Source organism: Scyliorhinus torazame, chromosome 7 (assembly GCF_047496885.1).
Source record: "Scyliorhinus torazame isolate Kashiwa2021f chromosome 7, sScyTor2.1, whole genome shotgun sequence".
NCBI lineage: Eukaryota > Metazoa > Chordata > Chondrichthyes > Carcharhiniformes > Scyliorhinidae > Scyliorhinus > Scyliorhinus torazame.
Window position 1 is genome coordinate 121,096,857 of NC_092713.1, and position 11,820 is coordinate 121,108,676.

Consider the following 11,820-nt stretch of genomic DNA (forward strand, 5'->3'; position numbering starts at 1 on the left):
GGAAATTCCCTCACCTGTTGTCTAGTAAACGCCCTCACCTGCATATATCGCAAGAAATTTCCCCGGGGCAACTTATACTTTTCCTCCAATGCTCCCAAGCTCGCAAAAGTCCCATCTATAAATAAATCTCCCACCTTCCTAATTCCCAACTGGTACCAGCTCTGAAATCCTCCATCCATTCTTCCTGGGGCGAACCTATGGTTGTTCCTGATAGGGGACACCACCAGGGCTCCCCGCACCCCTCTCTGTCACCTCCACTGTCCCCAGATATTCAGTGTTGCCACCACCACCGGGTTCGTGGTAAACTTTTTAGGTGAGAATGGTAGCGGCGCCGTCACCAGCGCCTCTAAACTCGTCCCTTTACAGGACTTTCTCTCCAGCCTTTTCCACGCCGCTCCCTCACCCTCCATCATCCATCTACGTATCATTGCCACATTGGCGGCCCAATAGTAATCACCCAAGTTCGGTAGTGCCAGTCCTCCTCTGTCCCTACTACGCTGAAGGAACCCCCTCCTTACTCTCGGAACTTTCCCTGCCCACACGAAGCTCGTGATGCTCCTATCTATTTTATTAAAAAAGGTATTGGTGATTAGTATAGGGAGACATTGAAATACAAATAAGAACCTCGGGAGGACCATCATCTTAATTGCTTGCACCCTGCCCGCCAGCGATAGAGGCTGCATGTCCCACCTCTTGAAGTCCTCCTCCATTTGTTCTACCAGCCGTGTCAGATTAAGTCTGTGCAAGGTTCCCCAGCTCCTAGCGATCTGAATCCCCAGGTATCAGAAGTTTCTTTCCACTTTCCTTAGCGGTAAGCCTTCTATCTCTCTACTCTGGTCCCCTGGATGTATCACAAATAATTCACTCTTTCCCCATGTTTAGCCTATACCCCGAGAATTCCCCGAACCCCCTCAAAATTCGCATAACCTCTATCATCCCCCCCGCTGGGTCCGACACGTATAACAATAGGTCATCTGCGTATAACGAGACTCGTTGTTCTTCTCCCCCTCTAATCACCCCTCTCCATTTCCTGGAGTCTCTCAACGCCATGGCCAGAGGTTCAATTGCCAACGCGAACAACAATGGAGACAGCGGGCATCCCTGTCTTGTTCCCCTATATAATCGGAAATACTCCGATCTATGTCGACCTGTAACTACGCTTGCCGTTGGAGCCCCATAAAGAAGTCTAACCCAGCTAATAAACCCGTTCCCAAACCCAAACCTCCTTAACACTTCCCATAAATACTCCCACTCCACCCTATCAAATGCCTTCTCTGCGTCCATTGCCGCCACTATCTCTGCCTCCCCCTCCACTGGGGGCATCATTATCACCCTTAATAGTCGTCGCACGTTAACATTCAGTTGTCTCCCTTTTACGAACCCTGTCTGGTCTTCGTGCACCACCCCCGGGACACAGTCCTCTATCCTCGATGCCAGTACCTTTGCCAGCAATTTGGCGTCCACGTTCAATAGTGAAATAGGTCTATAGGACCCGCACTGCAACGGATCTTTGTCCCTCTTCAAAATTAGCGATATCGTCGCCTCCGACATCGTCGGGGGTAGAGTCCCCCCTTCCCTGGCCTCATTGAACGTCCTCGCCATCAACGGGGCCAACAAGTCCACATATTTTCTGTAATATTCCACCGGGAACCCGTCTGGCCCCGGGGCCTTCCCTGCTTCCCAGTCCCTTAATAACCTCGTCCACCTCAATCGGCGCCCCCAGGCCTGCCACCTCCTGCTCCTCCACTTTCGGGAACATCAATTGGTCCAGGAACTGCCGCATCCCCTCCTCTCCCTCTGGGGGTTGAGACCTATACAGTTCCTCATAGAAGGTCTTGACCACCTCATTTATCTTTCCTGCCCTTCACACCGTGTCTCCCCTTTCGTCTCTAATTCCTCCTATCTCCCTCGCTGCTGCCCTCTTTCGCAATTGATGCGCCAACAGGCGACTAGCCTTTTCCCCATATTCATACCTCCTCCCCTGTGCCTTCCTCCACAGTACCTCCGCCTTTCTGGTGGTCAGAAGGTCAAACTCCGTCTGGAGTCGTCTCCTCTCCCTGTACAATTCCTCCTCCGGGGTCTCTGCAAATTCCCTGTCCACCCTTAAAATCTCCCCCAGTAATCTTTCCCTTTCCTTGACCTCTGTTTTCCTTTTGTGGGCCCCAATTGAGATCAGCTCTCCTCTGACCACCGCTTTTAATGCTTCCCAGACCACTCCCACAGGGACCTCGCCGTCGTCATTGACCTCCAGGTATCTCTCAATACACCCCCGCACTCTTGCACACACTCCCTCATCCGCCATCAGTCCCACATCTAATCGCCAGAGTGTTCTCTGCTCCCTGTCCTCTCCTACTTCCAGGTCCACCCAATGTGGGGCATGATCCGAAACCGCTATGGCTGAGTACTCAGCTTCTTCCACCCTAGAGATCAACGACCTTCCCAACGCAAAAAAATCTATCCGGGAGTACACTTTACGGACATGGGAGAAGAAGGAAAACTCCCTAGCCCTAAGAAATCGCCATGGATCCACTCCCCCCATTTGGTCCATAAACCCCTTAAGTACCTTGGCCGCTGCCGGCCTTCTTCCGGTCCTTGAGCTGGATCTATCTAGCCCCGGGTCCAGCACCGTATTAAAGTCCCCTCCTAAAATCAAGTTTCCTACCTCCAGGTCCGGTATACGCCCCAGCATCCGTCTCATGAATCCCGCATCGTCCCAATTTGGGGCATACACATTAACCAACACGACCTCCTTTCCCTCCAGCCTACCACTCACCATTACATATCTACCTCCGCTATCTGCTACGATGTTCTTTGCTTCAAATGCTACCCGTTTCCCCACCAAAATGGCCACCCCTCTGTTCTTTGCTTCCAGTCCTGAGTGGAACACCTGTCCCACCCATCCTTTCCTTAGCCTAACTTGGTCCGCCACCTTTAGGTGCGTCTCTTGGAGCATAACCACGTCTGCCCTTAGTCCTTTCAAATGCGCGAGCACTCGGGCCCTTTTTATCGGTCCGTTCAGGCCTCTCACGTTCCACGTGATCAGCCTCACTAGGGGGCTACCTGCCCCCCTCCCGTGTCGACTAGCCATTACCTTCTCTAGGCCATATCCCGCCTCCGCGCTCCTGCTCGCTCCCCCAGCGTCGCACACCATCCCCGCCCACCCACTCTTTAGCCATTTCCTTTTGGATTTCCGCAGCAGCAACCCAGTTGTCCCGTCCCCCCCCGCTAGATCCCTATCTAGCATGATTGCTCCCCCCATATCACTTCCGTAAGTCAGCTGACTTCAACTGACCCCGGCTACTCCTGCTCACTCCTCGACCCCCCCCCGTGTGGGGGAACTCCCTTGCGCCTGTCTTCCCGCCTTATTCTTTGAGGCGCGGGAACATCCCTTTACCTGACCCGCCTCTTATGGCGCAGCTCCCTTTCCCCTCCCCCTCTCCTTCCCCATTCTCCGACTATGTCCCGTCTTTCCCCCCTCACCAGCACCCACATTTCCCCAATGTCTCCCCCCTTCCCTGTTTACTTCTCAATTAACTTCCACCGTAACATTAACAAAAACAATAACAATAACATTTCCTGCAGCATCAGTCCCTCAGTTCCGGTCCAATTTCTCTTCTTTGATGAAGGACCATGCTTCCTCCGCAGTCTCGAAATAATGGTGTCTCTCCTGATACGTGACCCATAGTCTTGCCGGCTGCAGCATCCCAAACTTCACCTTCCTTTTATGCAACACCTCTTTGGCTCGGCTGAAGCTCGCCCCCCTTCTCGCCACCTCCGCACTCCAATCCTGGTATATCCGTACCACAGCATTCTCCCATATGCTACTCCGCACCTTTTTAGCCCATCTCAGGACCTCTTCTCTGACCTTAAGGCGGTAAAATCGCACGATTATCGCCCTCGGTGGTTCTCCCGCTTTTGGTCTTCTCGCCGGAATCCGATTTGCCCACTCCACCTCCATGGGGCCCGCAGGAGCCTCAGCACCCATCAGTGAGCTCAGCATCTTACTTGCGTACTCTCCACAGTCCACTGCTTCCACACCCTCAGGGAGACCTAGTATCCGAAGGTTCTTCCTTCGCGCTCCGTTTTCAAGGGCCTCGATCCTTTCAGTACACTTTTTATGAAGTGCCTCGTGCGTCTGAGTCTTAACCGCCAGGCCCAGGATCTCGTCCTCAATATCTGTCTGCTCCACCACGCGGAGCTCAGTCTCCTGGGTCTTTAATGTCTCCTTGAGCCCCTCAATTGCCTGTAGCATCAGGGTCAGCACCTCCCTCTTCAGCAGCTCCACGCACCGTCTCACGATTTCATCCTGCTCAGGCCCCCATGTCGCCTGCGCTTTCTCCGCCGCCATCTTGTACTTCTCTCTTTCTGACCCTTTGGTCGACGATTCCTCGCGCTGCAGCCGCCGCCGCCGGTTTTTTCCTCCTTCGTTTGGGGGGGGGGGACTCCCTTCTCACACACCCCACACCGGGTTGCGTCGTCGAAAAATTCCTCGTTGGGGCTCTTAAAAGAGCCCGAAGGTCCGTCGGAGCTGGAGCCGCCGAAACGTGCGGCTAGCTAGGCATCACCGCAACCGGAAGTCCCTTCAGTGGCCTTGATGAGATCTTTTCACAGTTGTTCCCTCTGCTGCTAGAATTCACCTTTGATACAGGCCCTCAGGTCAGCTTGCAGCTTTAAGCTTGCCCTTCCCCCGCCTGCATGCTGGAAGAGACCCTGTTTATCCTGCAGTTGCAGCCAAATCTTTTACTGTTTCTGTCGTGTCTGGCAACCAAGAGACATACCCTTCCTGGGGGACACTGTCGGGGGAATGTTGCAGCCGCCTTCCCACACCGGGAAATGTCAAACAAATGCCGTGGGGGCCCTGTAACAAGCCCAAAAGTCCGTTCCAAGCAGGAGCTACCGAATATGCGACCTAGCTCTGCATAGCCGCACCCGGAAGTCCTGGAGCTCCTTTTTGAATAGCAGTGTAACATTTGTTAACTTCCAATTCATTGGGATCATTCTAGAATCCAGGGAATTTGGGCAAATGATAATGAGTCAATTCCTTATGTCACAAGCTCTTTTGGAACCCTTGTTTACCCCCTAATTCTGTCATGCATTTTGTCTCTCCTGTGAAGGCAGACACAGAATATTAATTCAATGTCTCTGTCATTTCCTCATTCCCCCTGTTAATTTCTCCTGTATCTGATTCAAAAGGCCCAATGTTTATTTTAGCTACTCTCCTTTTTATATACTTATAAAAGCTTTCTGATCGGTTTTCATATTCCTAGTTAGTTTACTGTTATTATTTTTTTTCGCTTTGTCAACTTTTTATTTGCCCATTGCTGGTTTCTAATACTCTCAATCCTCAAACCTACTATATTATTCACAATATCATGAACCTCTTCTATTAATCAAATACTGTTCTTTACTTCCCTAGTAGGCCGCAATGGATCTTTCTCACCGCATTTTTGTTTTTAATGGAATGAATTTTTGTTGGACATTTTGAATAATTTCACTAAATGTTTCCACTGTTTATTTATCTCCATACATTTCAGTCTATTTATCATAGATTTCATAGAATTTACATTGCAGAAGGAGGCCATTCGGCCCATCGAGTCTGCACTGGCTCTTGGAAAGAGCACCCTAGCCAAGCCCACACCTCCACCCTATCCCCATAACCCAGTAACCCCACCCAACACTAAGGGCAATTTTGGACACCAAGGGGCAATTTAGCATGGCCACTCCACCTAACCTGCACATCTTTGGACTGTGGGAGGAAACCGGAGCATCCGGAGGAAACCCACGTACACACGGGGAGAACGTGCAGACTCCGCACAGACAGTGACCCAAGCCAGGAATCGAACCTGGGACCCAGGAGCTGTGAAGTAATTGTGCTAACCACTATGCTACCATGCTGCCCTCCACTTGACAGTCGGCAGTAGTCCCCTCATACCTACATCATTGGTTTTGTTTCAAATTATGACTGTGGTTCTGAACTCAAGTATCTTGCTCTCAATTTAGCATGGAATTTAATTGTATTATGATCACTTTTTCCCAGGAAATCCTTCACTCGGAAATTCCAAATTAACCATTCCTCATCACACAATGTTAGATCTAAAATAAAATAGATTTATCCCTAAATTATTCCACAATATATTGTTCTCGGAAACTCACAAAAGCATTCTACAAACTAATCGTCCAGATTACCTGTGCCGATTTGATTTGTCCAGTCTATATTAAGGTAATGTCCCTCACGATTATTCTCTTATCTTTGGGTGAAATTTTATACCCCTCCCACTCGCTGCCTGTCACTTAACTGCTGCAATTGGGATTGTACCAGTGGCAGGGAAGGCATCGGGCACCCCTGGGCCAAGTGAGGCACGTAAATGGCCAATTAGATTAGAATTACCAAGGTCTGTCTGTTGGAATTAGCTGATCAGCTGTGTCTCCATGATGCAGCAATGAATAACTAAAATAAAATATCCACTACAGATAGTAAATAGCTGACTTACTTCTTTTGATTACATTGTACCAAAAGTACCTCCTTTTTCATTAACCTCACATACAAAAGCACACATATCACTGTTTTCATAAGATCTACGAATGATGATTTAGTGCTCATTTATGCCAAACAATTTTGGACGAGGACTATGACTAAGATGACAGTATGCAAACATAGTTTACACACAACTAACAGAGGGCAGAAGCATCCCAACAATGAGATGCATATTCAAACTCAGACCCCAGAAGTGAAAGGAATCATGAACTCAGTTTTACTGCACAGTTAGGAGAGAGTAGAGTGTACTTTCAATGCCTGAGAATGATAACAAACCGTGAAATGTGATCAAGTGACTTGTTGACCAGAGTTGGAATTTTGAAAGAAAACGTCAAAAAGCATGAAGTGGCAAAACATGAGATAACAAAAGGGGACATATCTACTGACACAGAAAAGTAAATATGTCACCCCGTTTTATTTTTGTTCTGGTGAATGTTTTAAAACAGAGTCAACCAAAACATGGCAATTTTACAAGCTTTTATGCTGGCTTACAAAAAAGGGGCACATTTTAAATTGGTGATTGGCCAAGGGATGATATGCAGACAAAAACTGAAAACGCTGGACAATCTCAGCAGGTCTGACAGCATCTGTGGAGAGAGAACGGAGCTAACATTTTGAGCCTGGATGACTCTTTTGCTAGAGAGAACTGGAAAGAGGATGAGATTTATACTGTTGTGGGAGGGGGGCATGGAGCAGTGAGGCTGGATAGAGGAGATAGACAAAGATGTCATGGACAAAAAGGCAAAAGGAATGTAAATGGTGGTGATAATGACTAAGAAGTGTCTATAGTGGCACATTAATGTGTGAATGGCAGAACAGGGGCAAGTAGTATGTCAAAGGACACTGATATGCAGAGTTGAGTTGCTGATCAACCATGATTTTATCAAGGGCAGCACGGTGGCGCAGTGGGTTAGCCCTGCTGTCCATGTGGAGTTTGCACATTCTCCCCATGTTTGCGTGAGTTTTGCCCCCACAACCCAAAGATGTGCAGGGTAGGTGAATTGGCCACACTAAATTGCCCCTTAATTGGAAAAAAATGAATTGGGTACTCTAAATTTATAAAAATAAACCATGATTTCATCGAATGGCAGAACAGGCTTAAGTGGCTAAATTACCTGTTCGTATTTAAATGTTCCTAAATGTGTTTTTTCTTTTGTAACTGTTTGTTGGAAAAGTCAACACAGGCTGACCGCCTGACTCTTAAAACTCTAAAAGTTTATCAGTTCTGAACAAACACATTGAAGTCCTGTTGTGATGTGCTTACAGAGGACATGCGCTTGGCTCAATGGTTCTGAGCCTGAGCAATGGATTTTTGTACTGAAAATACAGGCAGAACAATGGCTAAAGACACTATTGTTTCAGACGTTCAGTGACATCTAACTCAATTCCAACCGGGCAAAGTCAGTGTGTAAGAATTCATAATTTACTTTTAAATTACAATAAAGCAACTGACTTAAAGATTCAGGATTACACAGAGACTATGCTCTATTTTACTATCTCGTAAAGGAATATAATTTTATAAATAGGGCAAACACAATAATAACAGAAAGCTCCCTAATTTGATGTTTTAAATAATTCAATATACTGCTAAACATTTCAATGTTTTGGATAATTCAGAAAAACGTCCGGATTGTTAAATATAATAGGACAGTCTTCCATACTTGATTCTAAAGCGAATGTAACAGTGTGTGATATGTATTATACAGACAGAAATGTCACATTGTTATGCCTTCACAATCGCCCTCCTCCACACACAAACAAACGCTTCTTGAAGCAAAGTAAATTCCCCTATCACTAGTCTGCCTCAAAAAACCTATGACTGGAAGACAGAATCAAATCAATGCATTTATAGATCATGCGTGTCCACGCTGCACTAAATTGATAAAGACTTATTTACCAACCCATCAAAACGAGTGATCATGTTACCTAACTCTTCGTCAATCACAACAACTTATCATCGGTCTTCATTTCACTTGAAATTTCAAAATAATGCAGCCTTGTACTTTTAAAACAACCAATCAGCGCCGCTAATTCGGAGAACCCGCAGTTCTAAGTAAACAGGCCCATTTTCCTCCGACTGCTCTCAGCATACAGATGGAGCTGGATTCTGGACGCTCCAATTGCTGACTGCAGATCACACAAAAGCACTCAGACACCTCCTTGACCTGATCTTGCAACGGTGAAGCATATGCACGACTACAAAACATATACACAAAAATGTGTATCCATAAATAAATGTATTCATGGTACAGTTTTCGCTAAATCTACTGAATATTAATTCGGGAATTGAGCAAAATTCATATAGGGCAACATTTTAGCATCCAACCTAATCAATCATTCTGCCTCCAATTTAGCAGGAGCGTTATGTAAACGAGCTGGAGCTGTATAAATACATATACCCTCCATGCTTGATAATCCTTAACATTAACACAATTCGGCAAGGGATGATGACAGACAAATATCAACTGAGGTCTTTCATTTGGAGAAGAGAGGGGGAAACACAGCTTCCTGTGCTCTAATCTGAATTCAGCCACAGCCAGTGGAGGAAATGGTAAAGGTCCTAAAAAAATAAAAATAGCGTCCTAATGTTTTTTTAATGAATGGGAAGATGGCATTCAAAAGGCCGAGGAGTTTCTGGTTTGTTGATGTTGTGAGAGGGAAGGGAGAAGGCCGGGCGGTCTCTCTGCTGCTGCATTCCCCGCTCCTGACTGCAAATTCCCACATCCTCCGGCCGGGGGCTCCGAGGCCGCCACCTTACCTGTCCCGAATGCCTTGGCCACCAGCCACGACAGGCTGCAGGCGATCTTGGCTCTGGAGAAATCATAATGATCGAAAGCTTTGATGGCAGGGACAATGAAGGTCTTCTTCATCTCCCGGGCCGCTTCTGTCGCGTCGCCCATCATAAAGCCGGTGCTGAGGGAGGGAGGGAGTGAAGAAGAGAGTTTGAGGGAGGGAGTTGCTGTTCCTCTCTCACTCGCCTTTGCCGTCGGGAAACCCCTGCATCATTCCCAGGAAGATGATTCGCTCCTATCGAGTTGCCTTTTCAAATCATCCACCAGTTCGAGGTGCCGAGGGGAAGGACTTGTTTTTTTTGTGTGTGTCCTGTGTCAGATTTTTGGTCTTGCTGTTAAAATGGTGAAGGCAGCTTGTCTTGTCCTGTCCCTCCCGCTCCGCCCGGCTCTTTTGCAGTCACATCCCCGGCAGGTAGGGGCTGGCCCGCCTTCCCTCACTGCTGCTTCACAATAACAAGCCGGGACTCGCTCCCCCCGGCCGCTCCCATCCTTCAGCCTCCCCGCTGTCACTGCGCTGCTGCCCCGCACCAGCAGCCACCACCGCTCCCGCTCGCCCGGCGCGCCCCCGCTACCCTCTCTCTCGCGCGCACAACGCACGCCCTCGCACGCCGGGGCCGCGCGCTCCAGCCTCAGCTTTGTTGGGTGATCATTCCCAATCCCACTTCAGGCACAAGAAGGTGACATGGGACCATCGTTTCCCCCATCTCTGTCTGCATCTTCTCGGCTCTCCCCATACAGAGAGAGTCAACCGGCCCATTAACAGCAACACATTTCAATCCCACCCATTTCCCATAACATCTACTTGGCGCTTTAATGAGTCCCAACCCCCTTTTACAAACTCTTACGACTGAAATAATTTTTGTGTGTGTGTTATAAATGTAATTCGAGCCATGAAGATGGGAAGCACTAACTCTATTTTTCTCTCCACAGATGTTGTCAAACCTGCTGCGTTTATCCTGCATTTTCTGTTTCTATTTCAGATTTCCAGCATCCGCAGTATTTTGCTTTTATCTGTATATTTGGTGTTGCTTTCCGAAGGAGATGATCTCACATCTGTTTTATTTTTGTTTTTGTCGATTTTGACTAGTTCACTTGCTTGAAATCAACCAAGCGACTTAAAATAGTAAATACACAGCTGTCCCAACGCAGGCACATCTGTGGCACTGGAGAGAATTATACAACCAATGGCAATGGATCATTCATTAAATCATCGTGCATCATTGACGTAAAATAGAACTACGTCGGGTCATTTTTCGCCATGAGGATGCAAGTTTCCCTGCTCTAACTTAAAAACTTCATGTCCAAAGGTTGGAAATCGGCTTGAAATTATTAATGGAAGCATTTCAGCCATGTTTAGGCATTTCACCGGTTTACTCCAGGTGATGGTAGCAATAACTCCGGGTAGCGGGAATGAGCAAGACCAAACTATAATTTTATTGCGATTTCAAATTATGTTTAAATTCTTGTCCTGCTAATGACAATGCAGCTATTAATAGCTTCTATGAATGTGCTACTGCGCACAGGACAATTTATGAAGCAAGAATGGACAAATCTCCGCAGGTCTGACAGCATCTGTGGAGACAGGACAGAAGTAACGTTGACGACTTTTCGTCAGAATTGATTCAGGAAGACAATTTATGAAGACCTGGGATTATTCTGTATTTGTGACCTGTTAATTTAGAAGGGATGCTAAACCAGCTCACCCTGCTGAGCACAGTGGGCTCAACAGTTGGCTTGTAATGAAGAACAAGGCAGCAGCGCGGGTTGAATTCACGTACCGGCCTCCCCGAACAGACGCCGGAATGTGGCGACAAGGGTTTTTCACAGTAACTTCATTTGAAGTCTACTTGTGACAATAAGCTATTATTATTAAGTGAGGAAGTTGTGAATGAGGACCCGATTAGCGTACACATCACATCCTGTAAATTGTTGTAATATTGTCTGTTTGCACCATGCATGAAAATTAATTAGTTAAACTTAATTAGGTAAAGATGCAAATAAAATTAGTTTAATGATGCATTGTATTCAACTGTGGTTTGTTCCCACTGCACCTAGAAGCTTTATGATTACCCCCATTATGTTATTGCTATTTATTGTAAGTTTATACTGTTTATGGATTCAGTATTTTCAACTTGTGATAAAAATATAATTTTTTTTAAAGTTAGAGTACCCAGTTATTTTTTTCCAATTAAGGGGTAATTTATCGTGGCCAACCCACCTTACCTGCACATCTTTTGGTTGTGGCACTGAACCCCACGCAAATACGAGGAGGAAATATACATCTTAATGTAATCTAATTGTTTACTTTTAATTTAAAAACAATTCAAGGGTTGTACCTCAAATGACTCTTCAGCACACTCACACCCTTCAAAGAACCCAATGAAAATTAATGTACCTTTGGTCAGGAAAGAATGTTTTTTAAAAATGTACTTATCTATTTTTAGTGCAGGGAACAGCAATCAAATAATCTTACCTTTCAGTGACTACATGTAC

The 11,820-nt window shown here is 46.7% G+C and overlaps 1 protein-coding gene across 2 annotated transcripts in view; it reads right to left on the reverse strand.

Annotated features, from left to right (window-relative positions):
* The window catches only part of camsap2a (calmodulin regulated spectrin-associated protein family, member 2a), a 331,161-nt gene extending 321,286 nt beyond the window's left edge, over positions 1–9,875 (reverse strand). For both annotated transcript variants that reach the window (XM_072511419.1, XM_072511418.1), the window contains exon 1: positions 9,294–9,875. In XM_072511419.1, the coding sequence (XP_072367520.1) occupies positions 9,294–9,438 (145 nt within the window). In that variant the 5' untranslated portion in view covers positions 9,439–9,875. The remainder of the gene's footprint in view (positions 1–9,293) is intronic.
* Positions 9,876–11,820: the final 1,945 nt, after the last annotated feature.